This window comes from Piliocolobus tephrosceles, chromosome 6 (assembly GCF_002776525.5).
Source record: "Piliocolobus tephrosceles isolate RC106 chromosome 6, ASM277652v3, whole genome shotgun sequence".
NCBI classification, from domain to species: Eukaryota; Metazoa; Chordata; class Mammalia; order Primates; family Cercopithecidae; genus Piliocolobus; species Piliocolobus tephrosceles.
The window spans coordinates 124,377,871-124,405,258 of NC_045439.1; the positions used below are offsets into that span (position 1 = coordinate 124,377,871).

Consider the following 27,388-nt stretch of genomic DNA (forward strand, 5'->3'; position numbering starts at 1 on the left):
CTCACTGCTACAGCAGCCAGTGAGTCATGGACTGATTTCCTCGTAGAATAACAGTGGCTCAGCCTGTGTATCTGTCTTGCCCAAAGTGGTAAATGTTTACACAAACTGGAACTCTCCGTTCTCATGGTCAAAGTGATTAAACCAAGGCTTTCTGGGAACCAAAATGCACAGGTCAGCCTGGTAGGGCTGCCATTAGATAATTTCTCTTTGTTCAACAATATGTGCCTGCAGGAATAGCCAAGAGTAAGAACGCTAAGGAGGAAGTGAGGAAATCCAGTTTCTTTCTACTCATTTACTATCTAATGGTTTCATACTGGCATTTTGGATATGGTTTTCGTGTTTGTGAAATGAAGTTGAACTATAAGGTTTCTAAGTGCTTTTATAAGTCTAAAATTCTTTTATACTATTTAACAGAGCAAATATTGACTGAGGACTGATTGTGTACAATATAGAGCACAGGAGTAGTCAGAAATTATCCTGCATCAAGGAACTCCAAGACCATTGTCACGCCCACATGCAATCTAGTGGGTCTGAGGTTACCCTAACCAATCCTTGGGCTCGGTCAGAAGCAGAGACAGTCTTGTGTGATCTCAGCACTTTGGGAGACCTAGACAGGAGGATCACTTGAGCCCAGGAGTTCAGGGCTAAAGCAAACTATAATTTTGTCACTGCACTTGAGTTTGGGCAATGGAGCAAGACCCCTTCTCTTAAAAAATAAATACTTTTTAAAAAAGTAACAAAGTGGCTTCCTGATATGTATATGATTCACTATGTTTGCTTGTGCATTCTATCATTGTATCTTCAATTATAAGAAAAATTAATTTGAAAATTAGCCTCTAAGTCGATAACTGGGTCATTCAAAACTTCGCAGGAAAATAATATTCCTTTCCATCAAGCTGCTACCCTTACATTTAATTTCTATTTTGAAACCTGCAGATATTCAAATTGTAATGTATTAATTTTCAAAACTAGAGTTTCTAAACTTTTTGTTTGTTTGTTTGTTTTGAGACGGAGTCTTGCTGTCCCCCAGGCTGGAGTTGCAGAGGCGAGATCTCGGCTCACTGCAAGCTCCACCTCCCGGGTTCACGCCATTCTCCTGCCTCAGCCTCCTCAGTAGCTGGGACTACAGGCGCCCGCCACCTCGCCCGGCTAATTTTTTATAATTTTCGTAGAGACAGGGTTTCACCGTGTTAGCCAGGATGGTCTGGATCTCCTGACCTCGTGATCCGCTCGCCTCGGCCTCCCAAAGTTCTGGGATTACAGGCGTGAGCCACTGCGCCTGGCCGAGTTTCTAAACTTTTTGAAGGATTCAGATAACTCTTCAACATGCCTTATTGCAATGTTCATGATCAGTCTTTTATTTAAAAGTTTTTAAGTTTAAAAACGTAAGTTTTAAAAATTCATCTGAACAGGAAACCACCCACAGTGGCCCAGTGAGACTGCACAGCAATCTCTCACGAGAGAAAGAGGCACTATTTCTAATGTATGAAGATATAGGGTTTTTTTTTAAAGCACTTTATGTAAGAGTAGTTTACGGATAATATGTGAGGAAGGGAGATGGTATCTCTCAGAAGACTCTGTGTCTCAGCTGGGTTAAGTAGAGCTTTAAAGAGTCATGGGAAGAGAGACCCCATTTCCCAAATTACACAGTTTGACAGAAAATTAGAGAATTCAAATATATGAAAATTCTGATAAATGAAAACTATTTGATAACATGCATTGCGAATTTAGAAATAAATAGTTTCTTGAAATCAGGAGATTAGAAAATGTTTCCAACTAGAAGTTGGTTGGTTGGAGGAAAAATAGGATGTGTGTATGATATCCACTCTGATTTAATTTCTACCTCTCCCCTTCCTCTGTCCAGACCTTTCCCCACACACCCTGCAGGCTCTCACAACTGTTCTGACCAGGCCACACATTGCTGGTCAAATTAAATATTGTCCTCTCCCTATTCTCTTTCTGTTCTTGATCCTTATTTTATTCCTATTTTCTTCTCTTCTGTTTATTCTTGTTCCTTATAGTCTCAGAGAAGATACAAGAAAAGATCAGATATCAGGGGTATTTAGAATAATTTCCAGGTCAGTGAATTTCATGAATTTTAATCATAAGAATTTAGAAATTGAAAACAAGTAATGGAGATTTTTTCTAATGAGCGTCCATGCTCCCAATGCCCATTAAAACTCCTATTCCCTTACCTCTGCTTACAGAATCATCTTCACAATGGATTCGTAGATCTATGAACTCCAGCTTTCTGAGGTTTTATATAGAATGTCAGAGCTGAAAACCTAAGATGAACTTTACACACACATCACCCACCACCCCGCACCAGCTCCCTGTTATCTGTGATTTGACTGACTCGCATGCCCTCTTGTATCCTGTTTCATCCCCTGAGAACATCAGAAAAAGTCTTCATTTCTGGAACTCCTCGAGTGCCCCCTAGTGGACTGAAACCATCAACAACGACCACTTTGCACCAACTTAGCTCCTCAGTAGTCACACAACACAGCCCCATTCACTTCACGTTTCCTATGAAGGAAATGGAGGTGGTCAGAAAACAATGTAACGGCCTAGATTGAATGGGGGTTAACAGTGAACCAATTACCACTTTTAAAATGCCATTTCATGGAAATTAATATCTTAAAATAATTTGGCAATTCCCATCTTGTGCAATTTATTTGAATTCTCTGATTTTGTTTGAGAAAATCCAAAAATATTTTTTGAAGTATTACCATAAGTGATTAATTTATTAGGATTTAAGAGTATATAAAAAGTGATGAGACATTAGTTTATAATCTACTGAAGAGTACAAAACTACACATGTCTATAATAAAATCAATAAAATCTATAATAAAATCACACTGCGATCCTAAGCGGAGTGTGAACTAAAAGCTAATGATCCTAGAGGTGGAGGAAATACTTAGGAAGGTTGGACAAGACCTTATAAAGAGAGTGGTCATTTTCCCCTTTCTCTCCTTTTTCATGAGGATAATAGAATAGGATATGGATAAACCTCTATGATGGCTTTTATGACTTTTTGTTGGTTTAATATTAGAAAGGATTGATGAACATTTGAAATTATTAAAAGTGATACAACATACTAGGTAAACAAAAATTTACTTTTACTACCACTCCCAATTCTGATTCTTTCATTGCTCATTACCCTAATTCTCCCTTCATCTTATCAATTTGGAGTTGATACTTTCAAATGTTTTACTATAGCATTATATACATGTACTAAATACCAAAAAAAAACTGAAAATAAATAGTATTTTGGTTATTATTTTTAAATTTAATACAAAATGATGCATCTCATGCATACCTTTTTGTAACTCACAATATAAATTCAATAATGCATCTTGTAGAGCTTATTATATTAACACATATGGGAACTTCTGCTACATTGCATCCTATTAGAGATATACTTCAGTTTATATAGTCCTCTCCTATTGATGAAGACTTAAGATGATATGTGATATAGTTTGGATCTGTGTCCCTGCCCAAATCTCATGTTGAAATGTAATCCCCAAAGTCACAGGTGAGCGATGACTACTTGGGCTCGTGGTGTTGGGATAAAATAATTTACAATGACTGTTGTAGGTAAAGAAAGGCAGATCTATTAAAGAAAGTATGAAAGTAGTTGCCAGGGAGCAATCAGCAGAAGAGGAGCTGATGGTAAGGAAACAAAGGCTTGCTGGAGATTTTACAGGATGTTTTTGGGTTGCAGAGTGCTACATGCAGTACTGATAATGCCAAGGTAGCATTATCTAACTAAGGTAGCAAGGAAGTAACTTGCATTCTTCTGTCAACTGAGGTTTTGGATGATACATAGAGGTATTTGGTGACAAGCAGGAAGTCTGTGAGTTAAGTATGTTGTTTGCTCAGGAGAGCTATAGGTTCTGAGCCATAAAGAAAGACATATAACTTATCTGCTTCCTCTTTCTGTTTATATGTCCTGGACCATGAAAAAAAAAGGCAGATCTATAGCTTATTTGCTTTATCCCTTTACTTTCCCCTGGTTCTGCCAGCCTGACTCCTTTTCCCTAATCAGGATTCCACACCCAATGCTGGAGGTCAGGCCTGGTAGGAGGGGACTGGGTCATGGGGGTGGATCTCCCCCTTGCTACTGTCCAGAGTTCTCCTGAGATCTGTTTGTTTAAAAGTGTATAGTACCTTCCTTTCTCTCTGGGTTCTGCTTTTGCCATGTAAGACAGCCTCTCCCTCTTTACCTTCCACCTTGAGTAAAAGCTCCCTGAGGCCTCCCCAGAAGCAGATGCCACTGTGCTTCCTGTACGGTCTGTGGAACTGTGAGCCACTTAAATCTCTTTTCTTTATAAATTATCATGTCTCAGCATTTTTTATAACAGTGTGAGAACAGACTAATACAACGTTTTTTTTTTGTTTTTTTGTTTTTTTTTTTTTTGAGATGGAGTCTCGCTCTGTTGCCCAGGCTGGAGTGCAGTGGCCGGATCTCAGCTCACTGCAAGCTCCGCCTCCCGGGTTTATGCCATTCTCCTGCCTCAGCCTCCTGAGTAGCTGGGACTACAGGCACCCGCCACCTCGCCTGGCTAGTTTTTTGTATTTTTTAGTAGAGACGGGGTTTCACCGGTTAGCCAGGATGGTCTCGATCTCCTGACCTTGTGATCCGCCCGTCTTGGCCTTCTAAAGTGCTAGGATTACAGGCTTGAGCCACCGCGCCCGGCCAACGGTTTTTTTTTTAGCTATGAAATACAATGCTGCAATAAACTTTTTGAGCATTCTGCTTTATTCACATGTTCCCATGTTTCTCCAGGAGCAAAGACTATGAGCCAGTGAAGGCACCTATGTGGCCAATGGTGAAAAACACTCCAGGCAGAGGGAAGATCAGGGACAACGGCTCTGAGGAGGAAGGGAGCAAATTCATGTTGCAATTATGTTGTCGGATGGTTTTCTTTTCTATTACTTTTCTTAATGTACATTGGAGCTATAGTTTATTGTTCATTTCATAATATCTTGCTGAAATTATTGTCCTGATGTATATAGCTATGTGTAGTTTCTTCCAATCAGCCACGAAGGTAATTCTAAAAATCGTAAGTCAGCAGGAGGTAAAGGAGAAGGACTGGGACATACAAGGAAAAAATGTTACAGAACAACACTGAGGAAAAAAAAAGAATAACATTGGGCATAAAAATTAGATTTATATATGCATACACATATATACATACATTTACATGCACATTTCTATACATACATTTGTATAACAGGGGTACTTATCATAACAGCAATATACATTACATTTTCAAAGCAGTATGAAGAAAAATCAAACTATCAATGCAAGAGAAGACAGGCTAAAAAGAAACAAGAAAAAATCAAGAGAACGCTACGTAAAACAAATAAATTTAAAATGAATCCAAGCATGTCAGCAATCAAAACATATATTTTAAAAAAGATTACCTGATTGAATCAAAATTTAAAATATTGATACATACTACTTGGAAAAAACAGAAAACAATCCTCAAGAAAGCTGAGCATATATGATGGGATTCTTCCTGCTGCTCCTGTGTTTAAGGACTGTAGCCACCTTCCTCATCCGCTTAACCCACTGCACTTGTCCTAAACAATTTCAAAAGAATTTCAATTCTTTTTCTTTTATAATGTCAGTTCTGCTGATGAGGTGGTAAAGGAGGAGTGCAAGAGAAAAATAGCAAGTTAGCTAAATTGGCTTCTGCACAGGTAGACTCTAATATTAGAGAAACAATAAGACAGAGGTAAAAAAACAAAATAACATTCAGACAGAAAACAGAATGGGGAAAGAAAGGAAAACTGTCAGAGATAAAATACCAAGCAGAAATTAAGATTTATCTTCAGGAAAGAACAAATCTAAACATGAGAGAATTCTGCACCCCAATGGAACAAAGGAAAAAGAAGCCACCTCTGAAAAAGAGCTTTCAATTTTTATCACTGGTTTTTTGCAGTTTAGAATATTTTATAAGCTATCTGTATGTGTAATTGCACATTTCTCATTCCTCCAGAAAGAAACTCAATACAGCAAAATCTCATCATCAAAATTATACATGATCATTGTGTGCACGAGAAATTAGTAAAGCAGTGCATAAAGAAAGGTTTCAACTGTTTTGTTTGCTAATATAATATTTACTTGGAGAGTTGTTATGGACTGAGTTCTACCTGACTCAAAATTTACATATTGAAGCCCTTACCCCCAGTACCTCAGAATGTAACGGTGCTTGAAAATAGGATCTTTAAAGAAATAATTAAGGTAAATGATGTCACATAGGTGGACTCTAATTCAGTATGACTGCTGTTCTTATAAGAAAAGGAAATTTGGACACAGACATGTGTACCCTCAAGGGCAAGACCGTGTAAGGACACAGTGAAAAGGCAACATGATCTGCAAACTTCAGAAGAAATTGACCCTGCTGACAACTTGATCTTGAGCTTCTAGCCTGTGGAACTCTGAGATAATAAATTATGCTGTTTATGTCACCTAGTCTGTGGTATTTTGTTATGCCAGCCTTAGAATATTAATATAAAGGTCAATTTTATTGTCCCATTATATAAGACATATCACAAAAAACAATTTGACTGTTGAGCAAGGATTATAATTACATGACTTACAGATCTTCAAGACCTGCAGGAACAATGACCTAAATTTTGTTCATAATATCTGACTATCAGTTACCAAGTAAGAATAAAAATATCACAGTGTTAGGATGTATAATTTACATTAAATCTTTTCGACAAAAGACAGAGGATACTGGATATGTACTAGTTAAGTCTCAACTCTAAGGAGAGTCAATTGACTTAGTCAAGAAAGCAAACTCCAGGGTGGTCACCCACTGTTTTTATTAATACATAAGGCCACAACAGAGGAAACTACAGTTCAGCTACCCACAGTTTGATTAATACCCAAAGTTTTGCTAAATAGCATAGGCAATATTAGATGTTGGGTTTTTATTTGCAAAACTAGTGACATATTAGGTAGCATAATGAATGATAGAAAGTGGTTTTTAAATAAAGGTATTTCAGATACATGTTTCAACTAAAGTATTTTAGAGGCATACCCTACCCTTGAAATACAGGCTAGAAACATCTAGAACAACTGTACCTTGCACTCTTAAGAATGATACCAACGATTTAATCCCTAAAAGATTCTATGTCCAGTCAGTGGTGTGCACAGCTGAATGGATAAACAAATTGTGCTTTATTCATATAATAAGATACTACTCAGCAATAGCAGTAATGAAAGACTGATACACATGAGAACATGGGGGAATCTAAAAAACGCGATGAATGAAAGAAACCAGGCACAAAAGAGTAACTACTGTATGATTCCATTGATTTGAAGTCTATAATGGGTAAAGTAAATCTAAGGTGATAGAAATAAGAACATCTATTGCCTCCAGAAGGTGAGTTGACGAGAAAGGCATACATAAAACTTTCTAGGGTGACAGAAATATTCTGTCTACAGATCATTTTGCAATTATCATTGTCTTCTTCCTCCATCTGAAGGAAATAGAAAATCAAAAAATAATGATGTATTAAGAGAGTTACATGCAAGAAAAATGACTTAGAATTATAATCTCCAGACACATCCTCATAGGTGAATGAATGCCTGTTTGTGTGGTATGCTAAAACCTTTTAAAATTCATTTCAATTTGGGCCAATGGTATAATAATATTTTGTGTATAATGTGCACAAAATGTTAATTGTAAAATTAATTTTATTAATATATTAACAATATTTCCAAATTCTTAATAAAATTATTGTAGAGTTTTCTCATAATTATATAACAATAATGTAAATAAAACAATAAGTAAGTAAAACAATAAATCAATAGAGAAATAAAACAAGAAAACTACTTTGATATCTCAGGCAGGAGTGGGAGGGGAGATGGAAGATGCTTTCCAGTTGCTTGAAGTCTTTGGTGCATGTCTCAGTCTAGTACAAAGAGGAAAGAGAAACCATATAATTTCAACAGAAAAATTTTAAGGATTAATAAACAGAGTGTTAGAGTAACAAGAGAACAAATAATATGAAGAACAGAAAACTCTGCTATTCCTATTCCTGTAGGAATAGCAGACATAAGGTCCAGTCTCTACTCCTAGGGCAGGGTAGGATAACCAGGGAAGAGGTCTCTAGCCCCACCCTCAGGGCTGAGACCCAGATTTGATTGAAAAGACACAGCTGTGGCTCACTGGATGAAAGGGAAGTCGCTGTGGTGCTGTACCAGCAGAACTTGCTAGAAATCCACCCTGTAGAACATGGCAGAAAATCATCCTCTAGGACACTGGGGAAAGCTGTTCACGGGAAGGTGTCTCACTGCAGGCTCTCTTCCACAGAATCACCCCAAAACAGGGGGGTTCTGAAGGAAACTCCTGGGCACCGTGCACTGCAGGAAACTGGTACAAGTGCTCGGCATGAACTGGACACTGAAGAAGACTCCCATGGTGCAGGATCCTGATGAGTGAGCACACGGAAAGCAGAAAGCAAAATATTTTCTTCCTGACTCTCTACTACAAAGCTTAACATTGTGTCAACTGGCAAAGGAAAATGGTCGAAGGTTCCAGATCCACCTTCACAGAAGAAGCAAGGGTGAATTTAGAGCTGAGAGTCAATAAATCGATTCCTTCAACTACTTCAAGCTTCTCTATGCAACACACACATTCTTCTACACACATTTGAAACATGTACAACAACAAAATAATTCTATACTTCTATCTCCTTCGAGATACAGAAATCCATCTTGCAACTGAAGAACTTTTCATTCTTTCTCCAAAATGAAGAGATGCACAACCCCAAAAGTCATTGACTTTATCACTGATTACATTAATAGTTCTTCAAATTCAGGGACAGTCCTTCCTAAATTTTTTTTAAAAGCAGGGTCTTGTTTTGTCATCCAGGCTAGAGAACGGTGTCATGATCACAGCTCAGTGTAACTTTGAACTCCTGGGCCCATGCAATCCTCCTGAGTAGCTAGGACTACAGGTGGGCACCATCATGCCTGGCTAATTTTTTTATTTGTTTGTAGAGATGTTGTCTTGCTATGTTGCCCAGGCTGGTCTTGAAATCCTTGCCTCAAGTGATCTTCCTGCCTAAGCCTCCCACAGTGCTGAAACTACAGGTGTGAGCCACTTCACTCAGCCTGAAAATTCTGTTACCTTTACACTAAATTATAAACTTTATTTCCAACAGCTTGTACATAAGATAAAAACACAATGTAGGGAGAGAAGAAAATGTTTAGCATATGTGCTGTTGTCTCCCAATCAGGGCTCTAGCTTGGTCTTCAGTAAAATGTTCCGCCTTTCAATTAGGGTACCTGCTTCTGGGTGATGGAATATGTAGTAAGATCAGTTAATTACAAGAAAATTCAGAATTCTTTCTGAACAATCGGAATGATTGATATCATTGATAAAATAACTCAGAATTTCCACTTTCTTAATATAATTCCTTATTTTGGAAAGTTTCTCCTACAAATCATGTACTTATATAAAAGCAACAAATTATTAGTAGAAGGAAGCAAGACTACTTTGATTTTTCAGGCAGAAGTGAGTTAGGGGAGATGGGGAATGCTCTCCCAGCTGCTTAGGGTCCTTGGTATGAAATTTATTTTTCTTTAATATTCAGTTTGAGATCAGAATCAAAAGAAATGGGCAGTTCTTTCTCAAATCGATCTGCATAAAGTGCTCATGATACTATGATGAGTCCCTTTGGGCAGTGTGGCTGAGCTGATGACAATGAGTCACTTGAGATTATTTGTCTTATCAGTGGTAGATGAGAGTGTGGTCCAAAACCAGGAAAGAAGGAAGGGACTGAGGCAGGAACATTAAATGAGCATACATTTCTTTTTCATAATTTTATATATCTGACACACCATTCACCTTCCAAACAGCATTTCAGAAATCACTTAAACATATTTATCACATGTAGTCATATCACCACATCCTAAAACATACGGTTGACATCTTGATTCACCATTTGGCTAAGGAGTGCCACTGCCCACAATTTACTAATTTGATCTATATTTTCAGGGTCCCTATGCACCTACTCTCATAGACATTATAGTATGAGCTAAATGGCAGCTAAAGAGCTCTCTCCTCCTCCTTCTCCTTTTTCTCCGAAGCACTGGTTATCCTCCGAGGCAGCAAGCAGAAAGGAGTATAAAAGTTTCTTATACAGTTCTTTCCACTCTAGACATAAGAAAGTCACACATTTATACTTTCCAGCAGCTGCCTGGAATCCAGTACCATTGTAACTCTTATCAGTATTTCTAACAGAGCTTGGCATCGCAAAACTTAACCACATGACAGATTATCAAAATGTTACTATAAAAGAATCAATCTTTGGCCAGGTTCAGTGGCTCATGCCTATAATACTAGTACTTTGGGGGGCCGAGGTTGGAGGATTGCTTGAGCTCAGGAGTTTGAAACCAGCCTGGGCAACATAGTGAGACCTTTTTCTCCACTAAAAATAAAATTAAAAAAAAAAAATCAGCCAGGCATGGTGGTGCGCACCTATAGTCTCAGCTACTCAGGAAGCTGACTGAGGTGGGAGAATTTCTTGAGGCTGGGGGCGTGAGTCAAGGCTGTAGTGAGCTATGATCATGCCACTGCACTCCAGCCTACGTAAAACAGTAAAACCTTATCTCAAAAAAAAGAATCAATCTTTAATATTTCAATAGTGAAACCATATAACAACAGAGTGAAAGCAACAAGTAAAAGTGTCAGTAGCTAGAAGAGATGAACAGAATTTCATAGAAAAACTTACAATGTAGATTTGCATAATTAATATATCAACAGAATAGAAGCTATTTTTATAACTGTGAAAAAGTCTTTGGAGAAACACTGATAAATTCTAAATCTTCATTCTCCTTGTGCACTATTCCTAGTTGCCAGAACTCATATCACTGTGACAATTTTCTGAGTCCTTCATGATTCTAATGAAACTTTCACTGTTGGCTAATAATTTCTCATAATTCTTCCTAAATAGAGTTACTGAGACAAGCTATCCTGAAACCTGAATAGCACAGTTAGAGCCAGAAAAAATAAATTCTAAGAAAATATCCTATGAATGACCAGCTCAAGAATGCAAACTTGCAAGGTAAGAACATGAGAAGCTTATCTTTGTTTTCTGGGTTAGTTGAGAGATTAAATGATAAATGAAAACCAAGGTTCTCCTAGACCATATCAACATTCCCATAGTCGACCACTTAATCCAGTCACGGTCAAGGAAAGGTCCTTGAGAACCTGACTGTTAGGTGATAAGAAGTATGTCTCCTCCATCATTCTAGAATACTATTTCCTATTACGCGGTTTCTTCAATTAACAAAAAGCTTCTAAAACAAAATTTAGGGACACAGCAGGAATTGCAGAATTATATAGAAATGCCTGGATGTGCTCAGCTCTCTTTGCCTCACTCACCATCATAAAAGCAAGAGATCTTTGAAAATGTCACAGCAAGATACACTGAGTCTCTGAAAACTTCTCTAGCATAGGCAGTTTGTGTTCAGCTCCCCCTGCAGACCCAGGCACTGTGGCACCCACAGCACAGAAGTACTCAGCAGCATCACTCCAATGCACAGAGGGTTTCCTCAGGTTGAAGGAATATTGACTCTTCTTAAATTCAGCCTCAAAGCCTCTAATGCCTTGAACCAGAGTGTCTCCTGAAAAGTACTTCAGGAGCAGCTGGAGGCCTTGGCCGGGGGACTGGACATACCAGAAGAGAGAAGGTGTTGCCCCATAGGAATAGTTACATCTCAACTCCAGTGAGGCTCCTTCAGAGACAGTGATGTGGATGTCAGGCTGGGTCACTGACTGGGCTCTGGCAGTTCCTGGAAAAACAATGTGCTATCAGTGAAAGAAGTGCAGACTCAGCATAAGAAGTAAGCATTTCTAGTCAGAACCTGTGAAACTAAAGACCATAAAGAAATTTTACTCACTCAGGACAAAATGTATCCCCAGCAGTGGGATGAGCACCAGGAGCATGGCTGAGCAAGGGAAACACTATAGGCTCTTTTCTGCAAGATCTCCAGAGAACAAGAAGGAAAGTGGCTGAAGAGACCAAGAACAAGAAGTGTGGGGAAGGTTTGCTGGACAAGCTCCTTGCTTATATAAAACTACAAAACCTGCAGAGATGAATGTGGTTGCTTTTAAACCTCTGATTCTTGTCACTTGTCTCTGTCTAGAAAGAACTCAACCAGCTGCAAGAAGAAGAAACTGAGCAGTGGATTGATCTTCAACAGAAACAAAAGCTCCAGTTTGTGCAGCCTCGCCCTCTGGAGGCCTAGTGCAGAACGGGAGTTTAGCAGAGACCGCTCATTAGTGTGTTCTTCCTGTTTTCTGAGATGTATCAAAACTTCCACAGGACGTGTTTCTTCCTGACCAAATCTATGATGGTGTTTTAGTCCTAGAGTCCATTAGCAATAAGATTTCACGTAAAGATGGAGTAATACGTCATCTCACAGAGGAATCGTTATTGAAAAGTATATCAGAATTTAGGTATGAGTCTATGAGAATCTGGGCTCAGAACAATTGCCCTGGACTGAGTTTTGGATTGTTCAGTGTTGCCACAGTGGTGATGGAGGATGGTAGAGACATTTCCCTCGGATGGTGCTTGTGCAGCCATAGAGGAAAAGATTTCACACAACGAGAGCAGTGCCTCCATGCAACTAATGACAAGGCATAACTCATGACGGGAAGGCTTTGCCTCTAGGGGTAAAGAAAATAAAACTACAGAAACCTCTGGGGCTGAAGGAAATACAACCACAACAAGCGAGAAATAAAAGTTGAAATTTAAAAATAAAAACAAGTAATAATAAATGTAGATGGGAACAAAAATAAAACTCTGAAAACATGAGAATGGAGAAAGTCACTGCTTTTATTGTGGTTAAAGGGACCCTTGACAAAGTCAGAATACTTCTTTCCTTTGATTTGAAAGCATAAGCCCAGTTCTCTCCTTGGGTTCTTGATTCACTTGTTCCTGTCAGAACAGATTGTCTTGAATGAAGAAAATTGAGTAATGCTATCATTTTGTAAAAGTGTAGCCTTTGAGCGTAAACTTCTAATTCTTAATGCCATATGCTCATTTCCCTTCTCTTGAATATTTCTTCCTAAATTAAAGAATAGAAATAAAATGGAAATAGACTAAAATTCACAAGAGTAAAATAAAATGAACGTCATCTGGTGGAGGTCGTCTGGTGACACATATTTCTAGGAGATGGGAAGTAGGTGGGATCATATTGAAGATTAAATCAGAGCAGAAAAAAATATTCGAAAATAAGCTATGAGGAACAACTTCTTCTGAATTTCAGAATGGTGGTCATTTTAACTTTTCTCAAAGTTGCTGAGCATTTGCAAAGCCCAGTGTGTTCAAAGTCAAAGATCATAGGATTGTGTGATGTCTTGGAACACTGCCTTTTGCTCTGCACTGGAAGAATGTAAAGGAATTATTCAATCCTCTATAGTAGTAGAAGCAACACCTCATAGTTAAATAAGAATCAGATCATAAATAGAATATTCTCACTGAAGGGTGTTGGCAGCATTCTAAGAAACACATGATTACCTGGAAGATTTAAGGGTCTCCAAACACAGCCCCAAATACCAAAATGCATGGTTCATTTAAAGGAAGCAAAAAATCAGAAATGAAAAAAATAGGCAGTGAAAGAGAAAATTAAAAACTAATCAGCTCTGTTTTAGGTACTAAAAAAAAAAAAAAACTAGTATTTGAATAGTCCTACTATGCATTAACATACTCTTAAATCCAGATATAATTCAGAATACAAAAATTTTTAGACTTTAGGAAAAAATATAATACTTGAATTATTTATAAAAACAAGTATGCATTCTCAACTTTTTTGCACCAAAGAAATACCTTCTTAAATTTGAAAATTAAGAAACGAAATATCAAAAAAAAATTTAAGACCTTAATTAAATGGTCTTACAATCTTGATGAGAAAAATTTGCAAATATAAAAAATGAATTAGATTAACTAAAAAGGGTAATACAACTAAAGAGGGTGGGAAAAGAAAACATCAAATAGCCATTCTTGATGAATATTATGGACAACCACAAATTAATGCAGGACCATAGTAGAATAGGAGATAACTTTAAGATACCTACAGCCAATCTCTGCCATGGATTGCAAGGAAAAACTGAACAAAATGCAAAAAAAAAGAAAAAAAAGAAAAAAAAACTAACTGTGGACTCTGAAATTACCCAAGAGCTAGCAGATTGTGTAGGGAAGTCAAATTTGGAGAAGCAACCTGCACAAGGGTGAATTTCATATTTTTTCTGTTTCTTTCTCTCGACTTTGCCCTGAGGGAGGCCCCAATGCATACAGCAATATGGTAATGATGTAGGAAGTCAAAACTCTGCAAGAAACACAATTTTCTGCCTCTGTGGGTCAGGCTAGAAAAGAGAGACCCTAGGGAAGAGATGGAAAATAGTTTTAAGTCTCAGGCTGATCCCAAGGCTCTACATACGTGAACCTGACTCAGACCAGAACAGCAAATCTTAGGTTATTTAACTAATATTTGAATCACCATTCCAGTCTCAGACTACCCCCAAGTGGCACCCATGCAGGAGAAACTAAAACCAATGTAGCAGAGAGTTCAGGAACTGACCTGAGATTTGAGCCACTCAAACTGGTTTCTCTAATCCCTGAGCTACACACGACAGGTATAAACCCAAACCAACATTGCAAATGATTAGAGAACTGAACTGTGATTTTGAGCTACCAAATTCCACAAAAGGGGAGAAACAACTAACAGTGTGAACCAAACTAGGTTGATTTTCTGCTCAAACAAAAACATTAACATTTTTTAGATGATTGTTTTTTAAAGAAGAAGAAGGAAGAGGAGGTGAAAACAGAGGGTACACACATAGTATTTGAAATGTTTAAGATGTATGTCAAAATTATTTGACATACAAAGAGCCAGAACAAATGAACTAATATTTAAGTAAAAGATCAACAAATTCAAATATCAAGATGACTAAGATACTAAAACTCATAGAAAAACATGTCAAAGTAGCTCTTTTGATTATGTTCCACAAAGTAAAGAAAAAAATAGAAACTGAACTGAAAAATAGAGTATCAAAAATAAAAATCTTATAGTAAGGGCTCAATTGCAAAATGATGATAGAGAAAAGAATATGCAAAATTGAAAATAGATCAATATAGATTATTTAATCCAATTAATTTTGACTTTGTCTTCCCCCAGGAGACATTTGGCAAATCTGAACACAATTTTGGCTGTCACAACTTGGGGTGTGTACTGCTATAGGCATCTAGTGTGGAGAAGCTAGTGGTGGTGTTAAAAATTCTACAACACACAGGGCAGCCCCACACCCCAATAAAAAAATTATAGGACCCAAAATATCAGTAGTGCCAAGGTCAGGAAACACTGGCAAACCTTCACATCAATTTGAAAATTGAAATAAAAAAACCCAGAGCCCTGGAGACCCATGGGAAAATATTCTAAAGTCTAAATTATCTCTAACTAGAGTCCTAGAGGGAGAGAAAAAAGATGTTGGGTCAGAAAACATATTTGAAGAAAGAATGGTCAAAAGCTTACCAAATTCACTGAAAGACATGCATTTATCAATTCAAGCCCCAAACAAGGTAAAACCAAAGAGAACCACATCTAAACACATTATAATTATATCACTGACAACAAAAGATTGTATAATTTTTCGTGTGTGTGTGTGTGTACACAGCTTCTATATGAAGCAGCTAGAGAAAAACAATATATTACATCATTGGAGGACAATTACTTGATGGCCATGGATTTCTATTCAGAAAGCATGGAGGCCAAAAGACAATGAAATGGCATCTTTAAAGTGAGGAGGGGAACGTGTTGACACAGAATTACAGACCCAGTAAAAACTATCTTCCAAAAATAAAGGGCAAGTTAAACATACATTTTCAGACAATTAACAAATGAAAAATACGTTTCCCAGCAAATCTGCTCTAGAAAAAATACTAAAGGGAGTTTTTAAGTTTGAAGGGAATTTCAGTTACATCCCCTGGAGTCAGAGAAAACCCAAATCTTCAGGAACAAAGGAAGATACCAGAAATGATAAATAGCTGTTAAGTATAAAATAGTTCTTATTCTTCTCCTTAAGTTTTATAAAGTGCATATAATTGTTGAAAGCAAAAATTATAACATTGTATGGTGAAGTTTTCTATATATTGTGATTTTTTAAAAAATTGAGACAAGGATCTCGCTCTATTGCTTAGGCTGGAATACAGTGGCATCGTCGTAGCTAACTGCAGCCTTGAACTCTTGGGCTTAAGCTATCATACTGCTTCAACTTGCCGAGTAGTTGAGGCTACAGGTGAGTGCCACCATAACCGGCTAATTTCTTTTGTATTTCATATAGATGGGGTCTCACTTTGTTGCCCAGGCTGGTCTCAAACCCCTGAGTTCAAGCAATCCTCCCACCTCTGCCTCCCAAAGTGCTGGGATTACAAACATGAGCCACTGTGCCAGGCCTGGTGAAGTTTTCAATGTATGTGACTAATATATATGAGCAACAATAACAAACTTTAGTGTTGGTAGATAAAGGGACTTTGTGTAAGATTTCGACATTTCACATAAGGAGGTACAGTATTTGCTCACATAAGACCCGGGATATTTAGGCATGTACATTGCCATCTCCAGAGCAACTACTCAAAAAGTACAGAGTTATAGCCAAAAAGTTCATAGATAAATTAAAACGTAAATTGAAAAGTATTTAAATAATCCAAGAGTCAGAAAAAAAGAACAAAAAAGGGAACATGGGTGAAACACAATAATAAAATATACTTAAATCCAACCTGATTGATATTTATATTCAATTTTAATTATCTAAACTTCACAATGCAAAAACAGAGATTAACAAAGTAGATCAAAAGAAAGGATGCTCTTTTATGCTACCTACAGGAAACACATTTTAAAGTCATAGATAGTTTAAAAATAAATAGATGAAAAAGATACAGCATACATCAATAAGCATCAGAAACTTGGAATTGCCATTTAATATTACAAGACAGACTTCAAGGTTGAGTTCTTGAGTCACAGAAAGTCTCAGCATCTCAGGAGGTTTGTGTTCAGCTCCCCTGCAGTCTCAGGCACTGTGTCACTCACAGCACAGAAGTACTCAGCCGCATCGCTCACATGGGCTGAGGCTTTCGTCAAGTGGAAGGAGGTTTCACTCTTCTTAAATTCAGCCTCAAAACCATTGATGCCTTTAACCAGCGCGGTCCCTGATATGTACTTCAGGAGAAGTTGGAGTCCTTGGTTGGGGTATTGCACGTACCAGAAGAGATATGGTGAAAAAGACGATGAGTAATTGCACCTCAGCAGCACAAGGACTCCTTCAGAGACAGAGACCTGGCTGTCAAGCTGGGTCACAGACTGGGCTCTGGTTCCTCCTGCAACACCAATGCTGTGTAAGTAAAGGCAGCACAGACTTTGCTATGAAGAAATGATGTCTCTATTCAGAGAAAATTACAACACAGTCACATTTACAAAAGGAATAAAGATAATGGAATGTTACTCACCCAGGGTAAAAATCACCTCGAGCACTGGGATGAGCAGCAGGAGCATGGCTGAGGAGTGGCAACGCTGGAAGGCCCTGAGCAGGGCGGACAGAAGCCAAAGGCCCTGAGCCTCAGGAGATAGGAGCAGCGGGGAGGTTAGGCTGGACAAGTCTCTGCCTTTGAAGCGTTTCAAAAACGGTTAAAGAAAGGCTTTCTCTTAAGGAGCCTAGATGTGTTCTGACCTCTTGTTCTCATCACAGCTCCCTATCTACACAGACATCAGTGAGCTACATCAGCCAGCTGCAGGGAAGAGGCTCATTGGATGAGGATGGTCTGCAATGAACACAGATGCTTCCTTAGTGCAACGTTGCCCCCTGAAGGCCACAGGCGAAACTACGGATCCAAGGAAGCAAACTTTGCTTCTCATTTGAGAAATGTGGTATCAAAACCAACAGAAAGTGTTTCTTTCTTCCCAAATCGGTGGTGATGTCAACTAAATACATGAGAAATGAGAGTAATGTAAAAATAGAAGACTAATTTACTTTACTGAGCAATTAGTCACAGAAGACAACATTCTAGACTTTGGAATACCATTGAGACATTCTATATTATTTTGTAAAACCATTCATCAAGGAGAGGGGAAGTGATCGGTTGCCTCAGTTAGGCCTCAGCTTCATATGGCCCTGTGTTTCTGAATGTGAGCATTACAGTGGGTAAAAGAGATTATTCCTTTATTTGATTCTTAAAAGAATAAACAAATTAGACCAGAGTCTCATACTTAAAATCAGCATGGATCACATGTCATTAATTAATTAATCAAAGCAAACAAATAAAGCAAGATTTTTGTGTTAAATGAAAATGTGAAAGAGGCCCCTTGGTTTCAGGTCAACAACTTTGATATTTGTAACTCTAGGAAAAAACAACTTAGGTACTTCATGTTTAAAAGGAGTCCTGTTTCAATTATCAAAGCTCCTATAGACTGATATATTGTGCCAAATTATATCTCACACTAAAAAGAACGTTAACAGAGGCCCATCTATGGAGAAACTTGAGTGGAATGATGAGTGTAAGAAAATATAATAAATAAATAATCCTGGGAAGAGCTAGGAAAAGAAAAGTAACATAAACCTATGTTAACTCAGAAAGTTGGGAGGAGTGCAATCAGCAGACAAGACATGAGAGGACCTTGTGGGAGGTATAGTAGATTTGGGAGAGACTGACAGTGACACTCAACAGAGCTAGGCAAGCAGCAGTCCCCTGTGGACGGGAAACAGAGTGTATTGAACTGGAGCAGTAGACTCTATGGCATAAAAAGATGAAACTCTTGAATGAGAAACCATCTTCATCCAACTTATTTTAGCATAGAGATCATTGCATCCTAAAAAATAAAAAACCAAATGAGGAGAGAAATCTCAGGCGAAATGAGATCTGGCCAACAAGGATTCTTTTCACAAGGTCAGAACAAAGTCCCTCCTTTCTTTGTACTCTGTTCACTTGTGCCAGCCTGAAATCAGTTCTCCCTTGCACTTCTGATCTATTCCTCGATTTTGTCTATAGATTTTTTATGTGTAAGACAAAATCATATAGCCAGTTTGAAAATTTAAATGTTACTAGGATGTGCCCCTGATTCAAAATTCATAACTAAGCATATGTATTCTCCTCTTATCTTTCCAATATTCCCACTGAAATAAAATTTAGAAGTATAAAAAGAATGACTTGAATCCATAATGGTAAAAGTAATAATGAAAAGATGAAAACTATCACAATTCCCATGAAATGAAAAGTAGATGTGAGCACACTGATGGATGAAACAGAGAGCAGGGAGAAGTCAGCCCAGAATGAACTATAAGAAGATTGCAGTGGAAATGCAAGTGAAGGGAACCTATTGGTTGAGACCCTGGAGAGATTCCAGGTTGAGAAAGCGAGTAGGTGATGGAGAGTGGGAAGAACAGAACACAAGAGAACATAGTGAAGGTCCACACATGGAATAGCTGCACTAGCCTCCCTCCGTTCTCACCATCCTGCTTCTGTACTTGTATGTGATAGGCATAGTAAGCCAACTTTTACTTGGGTATTTAACTTTCACAAGAGTTTAAATGCACCACTGAGATTACTGCAGTTCTATTATGAGTGGCTGACAGAATTAGGCCATCTTCAACGATATTAGGTGCAAGGAACAAAGAGGAGCAACTTAATTACCACTTCCCTGTTCATTCATCCTAAAAAGAAGCCTGCCAAATCACATGTATGCCCACATACCCACACTACTGGCCAGGCACCCCATTCAAGGAGAAACATTGTGGGGAACATGGGCACAGTGATATGAGAAGTCCATCCTGCTACCCAGTCCTCCATTCTTAAATACAAATTAATAACAAAATAGCATTAATCATGTATAAGTATAGATGGGATCTCTTTCTGTTGTTCTTTCTACACATGGAAGCCCAGAGTCATGAACTGTGAACCATCAGAGTCATTTCTACCTCAGTACAAAGGGATGAACAGAATGTCATGTTATCATTCCCAAAAGGAAGTAAGATAATATACTGGTGCCTTAGTCATTATTCTTAAAATACCTTGAGTTTTAGCTTTGAGTAATATTTCATTACCTTTATTTAGATGCTTTCTGTTAAAAGTGCTTTAACCTGAGGGAACCTAGAGGACCGGTCAATAGGTGCAGGAAACCACCATGGCACATGTATACCTACGTAATAAACTGCATGTTCTTCACATGTATCCTGATTTTTAGAAGAAATAAGGAAAATATATATATATATAAAATAAAATCACTGCATGTGATTAGTGCAAAAAAAAAAAAAAGAAGTGCTTTAACCTAACATTATTTCAACTCTTCAAGATCGGTAAAGCCAGCTATATAAACTCCTTCAAATAGAGAATCAAATTAAAATTCAGAATATAATTACAATGTCTATTATTTCTTGAATGCTGCCCACATGCCAGGTGAGTTCCAAGTTAATAGTGAACACTGCTTGTGCCCAGCCAAAACCCCCTTTCCCAGGACAGTGTCGCCATCCCCAGCTACTGTCACGGCTTTTTACTTCCTGTAGTTCAGAGAGCGGGAGGAAATGGCATCCAGAGGCTTTTCCGCTCCCGTAGTTTAGCGAGTGGGAGAGGGTGTTACAGCTCTTTTCACTCCCACAGTTCGGTGGGTTCCAGATTCTTGTCCCACTGGCCAAGAGGAATGAGGTACGCAGACACCAGAGAGTGAGCAAAGCAAAGGAGAATTTTACTGAGTGACAGGAAACCTCTGGAAAGCAAGACGCAATCCAAAGTGTATAGCCCTCTGAGAGGTTAAGGCCGAGTGTTTTTATGGGCTTAGAATGGGGGAGTGTATGCTGATTGGTCCAGAGGTGGTCTTGGAAAAAGCACCATTTGATTGGTTAAAAGCCATCATCCAGAAAGAACCAATCAAGAGAGAGTGGGTAAGAGGGGAGATTCAAGTTATGTACTGTATCGGAAACTGGCAGTTATGTACTCTATCCGGAACTGGCAGTTATGTATCTCTCCGGAACTGGCAACTCGGTTTTAAGGCTTTGAACTGTCCTTGGCAGGAAGGCTGGGTTTCACCAGGGATCTGTCCTTGTCTGCCTAGGAATATATCTGTCTCCTGTCGCTATCACTATTGGGAATATTAGCTACTCTCAGCTCACAGTTGCCCCTTTTCCTAGAAAATCGACCTCTGCCAATGAGAGTCATCATTGTCCAGTAGAGTATACCTCTACCCCAAGAAACACCACAGCCAATGACGACCTTATTCTTACGTACAACAGGTGAGCATTCTGGCCCGCTTGCCTCAGTGTGGAAAGGATCAATCCTGTGATGCAATTCATGCTCCAGAGCTCCCATGAGGTCAGGCTGGATAAAGACTCCACTAGCTGGCACGTTTATGCTTAGCCTTTTCCCATCTCAACCTGGTGTTCTCAATCAATTATGGATAAACAATTTCCAATTCAGGTTCTGCTTCTAATGAACTTATCCGAAGACAATAGTTCATCTCATTCAATCCTGAGTCCAATCTTGAAATATATATAACAGTACAGCTTAATATAAATGGCCTATTAGGAACATAATTGATATTCAAACGAGCATGGCAGCCCAGGTTCTTTCCAGAGTGCCAGGGTGCTTGAAGGCATATGATAAAAGTGGTACTAAAATTTAAGTATTTTGATTTCAGTACAACTTTCTGATCATCCTCACTGCTTTACAAATCTTACATGACTTGGAAAAATTTCTTAAGTCTTCAGTTCTGCAAATTAACAATTTGAAACAAATGTTGATTGACTTGCATCTTTCATCAGTAACTACATGAACTAACTGAACAGAAATCTTGATTCTTCATTTCCAAAATTTTTCCACTGTACTATCTAAATAATGTCATGACTAACAGTCCACAAATTCGTTTTACAATAAATGTGACTTTTCAAGCCTTTTCCTATAACTCAGTGTACTAAATATTAAACAACATTATTTTCATTAGGAAGTAAATACTTTTCCTGGACTTGGCATACATTGCAGGACAAATTTACAATGCCAGGTAGTCAGAGGAGGGAGGCATTTATACGTTGTTCAGCATTTCCAACTCTCCTGACAAAAATTTGCTGAAACATTCTTGATACCACACAGTCTTTGGTAATTGATTTACACAGGTCTTTGCTCATCATACTAAAGCTCCTTAGTGTCTGGACCGCTTTTAGATACTTACTCAGAGATCCTTCTCAATAAATTTTAGATTGTTCCATGCTCCCATGCCCTGCCTGGGGATATGGCATGCTATGGCTAGGGCTAATGCTCCCTATCATCTCCAAGCCACACTTAAGTACATAGGTATAAATATATTCTTTTACAAGGCTCAAGCCAGGAGTTTTAAGTTCAGTTCAGACTTTACCCCAAAATGGCAAGATAGACCCTCTCTAATATTTAGTCACTGCAACTGTCTAGACTTCTAGTTTTAACCAGATCTTACCCTCTCAATCTAGTTCTTCCATCTATCCACTAAATATACCCTTACATAAATCAGGAGTGGTGCTGTGGCTGAGGCTGGAGATGAGGGTTCTATAACTAAAAAAATTTTTGGCTGGGTGTGGTGGCTCACACCTGTAATCCCAGCACTATAGGAGACTGAGGCAGGGGTATCACGAGGTCAGGAGATCGAGACCATCCTGGCTAACACAGTGAAACCCCGTCTCTACTAAAAAAAATGCAAAACATTAGCTGGGCGTGATGGCGGGCTCCTGTAGTCTCAGCTACTCAGGAGGCTGGGGCAGGAGAATGGCGTGAACCTGGAAGGCAGAGCTTGCAGTGAGCCGAGATCGGGCCACTGCACTCCAGCCTGGGTGACAGAGCAAGACTCCGTCTCAAAAAAAAAAATAAGAATTTTTGACTGATAGAATTTTTGAAGTCATTCATTTATGACTTTTTCTCTGCTTTGCATTTCTGTTTTGCTGTTGCATTTCCAAATCAATGACTGTCAAACGCTTTGAGTAACTAAAGAAGGAAAGGGGAAGGTGTCCCGGGAACTATGAGAGAATATCTGCCATTGTGTGAAAATATTTTCTTGTTATATAATTTAAAAACCATAAAACCAGTCTCATAAAGAAGTGGCATAAACTAGACTGAGCACCGGGATATATACATTAAATATGTGTGCCTTTTTGTATAGCAATCATACCTTAATTTTTAAAAAAGGAGGGAGGAAGTAAACTTTTAGAAATTATGGGTATGTTATGGCATAGATTGTGCCATATGTGTAAAGTAAATATGCGCACCTTTTTGTTTATCAATCAGTCCTCAATTTAAAAAATATTTAAAACTAGAGTGGAAAAACAGGACTAAAAAATATTTCAACCAGACCAAGATTTTTGTTTTTATCTTTTTCAGGGTTTCAATTATTTTCAGAATTATGAAAATACTTCCCTAATTAATTAATCCTCCATACTAGTTCTTATAATTTTCACTTGAACCTAGAGAGCAAAGAGAACTTCACTACCCTGCAGTCTAAGCTCTACATCAGGCATTCCTGGGGCATAGCAGGTTTGGGTACAGACTGCCAGTGTCTAGAGAGCACTGTGTGTTCACGGCACAGAGGTAGGTGGCTGAATCACTGAGCTGGGAGTTTCTGATGAGCAGAGAAACATACTGGCTGGCTTTATTGAGCTGTGCTGTAAACCTTCCATCTTCTTTGTCACCACTGGAGTATGTGGACATTAGCAACTCAGGGCTTTGCCCAGAATATTGTCTGTACCAGAGGAAGGACTGAGAACCACGGTCACTATAAGTGCAGTTGAGAGAGGCAATGGCTCCCTCTGGAACACTGAGGGATCCAGAATTCTGCTCTACCTTCTGTTGGCTCCAAACCCCTGTGAAAAAATACAGTGGTCAGACAGAGAAGACTGGCTGGGTAATAGAGGCTTACTCCCCAGAATTTAAATCCTCTTTTCGCTGATGCCCCCACTCTCCCTTAGTTAGAAAAAAAAATTCATGCTTCTACCTATAGACCTATAATAGACAATAACTCCAGATACTGTACATTATTTTCGTATATAGAGATGCCCCAAACTCACAGCTCAACGGAAGCCACAGGATCACTAGTAAAACTCTCAAGGATTTCATCATTCTTCTCTGCCCTGGTTCACTGAGGATTCAAATTTTAAACCCTTAGAAAAATGAACCCAGAATGGATATTTCTACTTTTTCTACCTTAAAATCATGAAAAAGAATCTGTTTACCAACTAAAAAAAATGATGCTCTTTTTAACAACCTTAATTCACCACTAAGCCCCTCCCCTCATCCTTCCTCCTCCTCCTCCTCCTCTCTCTCTCTCTCACACACACACACACACACACACACACACACACACACACACACACACACCAGCACTTGAGAGCATTCCTCAAGGTCCCTAAGAACACACTGCCATCTTGTGGAATCATGACAGTGATCAAACTTGTACTCAAAATGTAGAGTCTTATTATGTGAACAAGTCATTTTAAAAATCTGACACATTCGTTAAATTAAAAATTTGAGAAGCAAATGCTCCAAGTTAATGTCTGTGGGGATGTTTATGTTTGTATGTGTATGATATCAAATGTCAAACGTTGTATGAGTAAGAGCAGTTGTTTCTAATAGCCACTTTCCTACACTGAAATAACAGTCATGAAGTATTCTATTATAAAAATTTAGGTGAGATTCTTGCAATTCAAGGAGCATTTCTCATTGCATAGCTCTTCTCCATGTCAGGCCACACATCCTTATACCACCCTGTTATCTCCAATTTTTAGAGAAGTTTCTTGTAACTCAAAATAATTCTTTCAAAACAGAATGACCTAAAATCTAGCTGAACAAACATGGTTCTAGCTCACAGCCTTAGCAACATTTTTTTAACAAGACCAAGGAATAGAGGGGCTTGGAAAAAGCCACTGCATTTTGCACCAATGATACATGCATGTCAAAACAATACTTACACGGGTTGGTGTAATAGAGATAAACCTGCCAGTACATAGCCTTTCTCTCTTTTCTTTCTTTCTTTTTTTTTTTCAGAGCAAGGGTGGAAGTTTATTTTAAAAGGCTTTAGAATAGGAAAGAAAGGAAGGTACACTTGGAAGAGAGCCAGGCATTTTACTGAGGTAAAATGCAGTGTTTAACCTTGACCCTAGGACTTTATAGGCTTCCTCCTTTCCCATGATTCTTCCCTTAGGGTGGGCTGCCTGCATGTGCAGTACCCTCTTACCCTTAGGAAGTGAGCACATGCAGTATGTTTAGGAAGTAGTACATAGACTGTCAATGACATCTTGTGTGACCGTTTATTTTTCTAGTTTCTTTCATGGCTGTTCTTGTAAAAAGCTCGTATCTTCAAATTAATTTCCAAAAGTTATGGATTTGGTGTCTCTTTCTGCCTTTCCATCTCAACCTAAACAGAAAATCAGAACTATGAAGGGTTATCTATGCAAGAAACTTAATTGTGTCTACAGAGAAAGAAGCACAAACAACTACTGTTCCTCCTCTTGTTCATAACATGCTTTGTTTCCTTGCAGAAGCTGGTGGCTGGAGGCCATGAAGGATGCAGGCTCTTTTCTACTTAAGGGCCATGTGATCAGTATCCATCAGTGATGGCTTGGACGGGCCTTTTCTATTCCCACCAACAACTTCATAAGAAATAGAATGAAAGAGAATATACCAATATCAAAATCCCTTTCTCTAAGAGTACATTGCAAGAGGCAGAAATCACAAAAGCCATTTCTCAGTAAGTGTAGAAACCAAAGAAGGAGCAACCCAAGATGGCAGCCACCAAAGTCTTGGAAAATTAATTTAAAAAACAAATATAACTTTGTTTTTTTGAAGCGGAGCTTCACACTGTCATCCAAGCCAGAGTGCAGCGGCTAATCTCGGCTCACTGCAAGCTCCGCCTCCCGGATTCACGCCATTCTCCTGCCTCAGCCTCCCAAGTAGCTGGGACTACAGGTGCCCGCCACCATGCCCGGCTAATTTTTTTGTATTTTTTAGTAGAGACGGGGTTTCACTGTGTTAGCCAGGATGGTCTCAATCTCCTGACCTCGAGATCTGCCCGTCTCGGCCTCCGAAAGTGCTGGGATTACAGGCGTGAGCCACCACGCCAGGCCAACAAATACAACTTTTAAAATTGAATGTGGAGTTGAAGCACAGTCCTTATAGAAAGAAATCACCTTTTGAATATTTGTAACAAAAATAGTATGGGTCAATAGTCTAATGTTGTACCCAAGAGCAATATCAGTGCCAGCAAAATGACAGAATTTATACAACATCAAAGTTGTACTACAAAAGCTTTTGTGGCCTAATAATGTCTAGATAACATATAAAACTCTCCTTCATATGCCTTAAGGACAGTGTTATGGCAATCAATCAAAGAGAAATCACAGTCCCCTTCTCCACTGGATTAAGTGGTCTTCATTTTCCACAGCATGAAATTTTCCAGAAATGTCTTGTGGACCTCAAAGTATTGAAAGCAAGATCTTATTCAAAGGCAATTTATTTTAAGATACTACTGCAAATGCTACTAATTTAGCGTCCATTTGAAATACATAAGTTGTACTATGAAAAACAACAAAGAAGATTTTTATACACATGCAAAAACACAAACATCTTTACCCATTGTGTTCCTATTAATATGTATCTATAATTATTATTTACCTATTAGTTTGCTAAATAATTTTAGGGGAAAATGGGAGTTACAAACAAAAACTACAAAAATATTGGCATTATTCTTATCTATGTAACTACCTTAATCATTGTTCATTATTTTGTATGGCTCCAAGTGTCTAATGTCATTTCTTTTCTGTCTGAAAGATTCCCTTTAGATTTTCTCATAGAGCAGGTCTGCAAGTGATGAATACTCTCAGTTTTTGTTTATCTGGGGCAGTCTTAATTTCTCCTTTGTTTTAGAACAACAGTTTTACCAGATATAAATTGGTGGTTGACAACTTTTTTCTTTAAACACTTTATGCCATCCTACTGCTTTCTGGTTTCCATGGTTTCTGATGAGCAATTGACTGCTAATCTTATTAAGGATCTATTGCATGTGGCTAGTTGCTTCTCTCTTGAAGCTTTCAAGTTCTCAATTTGTGCTTTTCTTTAAACAGTTTGATCATAAAGCATCTCACTGTGAAGTTTTTTGCCTTTATTCTACTTAGTTCTTGTTGAACTTCTTGGATGTGTAGATCCATGTCTTCTGTCAAATTTGAGGAGTTTAGGGTCATCATGTCACAAATATTTTTCCTGAATCTTTCTGCCTCTCCTCCCATTCTGGGAATTCTGTTATACTTATTGTCCCACAGGTCATCTGAACTCTTGTGTATATATTTTTTCATTCTTTTTTCCTTCT

General features: G+C 38.4%; 5 gene segments (V, D, J or C); all 5 read right to left on the minus strand.

Moving 5' to 3' along the window:
• LOC111554712 overlaps positions 1–27,388 on the minus strand; it is a 729,812-nt gene that overhangs the window by 639,291 nt on the left and 63,133 nt on the right.
• LOC111554720 overlaps positions 1–27,388 on the minus strand; it is a 687,176-nt gene that overhangs the window by 612,989 nt on the left and 46,799 nt on the right.
• Positions 1–27,388, minus strand: part of LOC111554718 — a 654,935-nt gene that overhangs the window by 608,023 nt on the left and 19,524 nt on the right.
• LOC111554729 lies at positions 10,537–12,265 on the minus strand. The segment is given in 2 exon segments: positions 10,537–11,824; positions 11,933–12,265. Coding segments are annotated over 2 exon segments (426 nt in total).
• LOC111554725 lies at positions 16,873–17,788 on the minus strand. The segment is given in 2 exon segments: positions 16,873–17,406; positions 17,536–17,788. Coding segments are annotated over 2 exon segments (393 nt in total).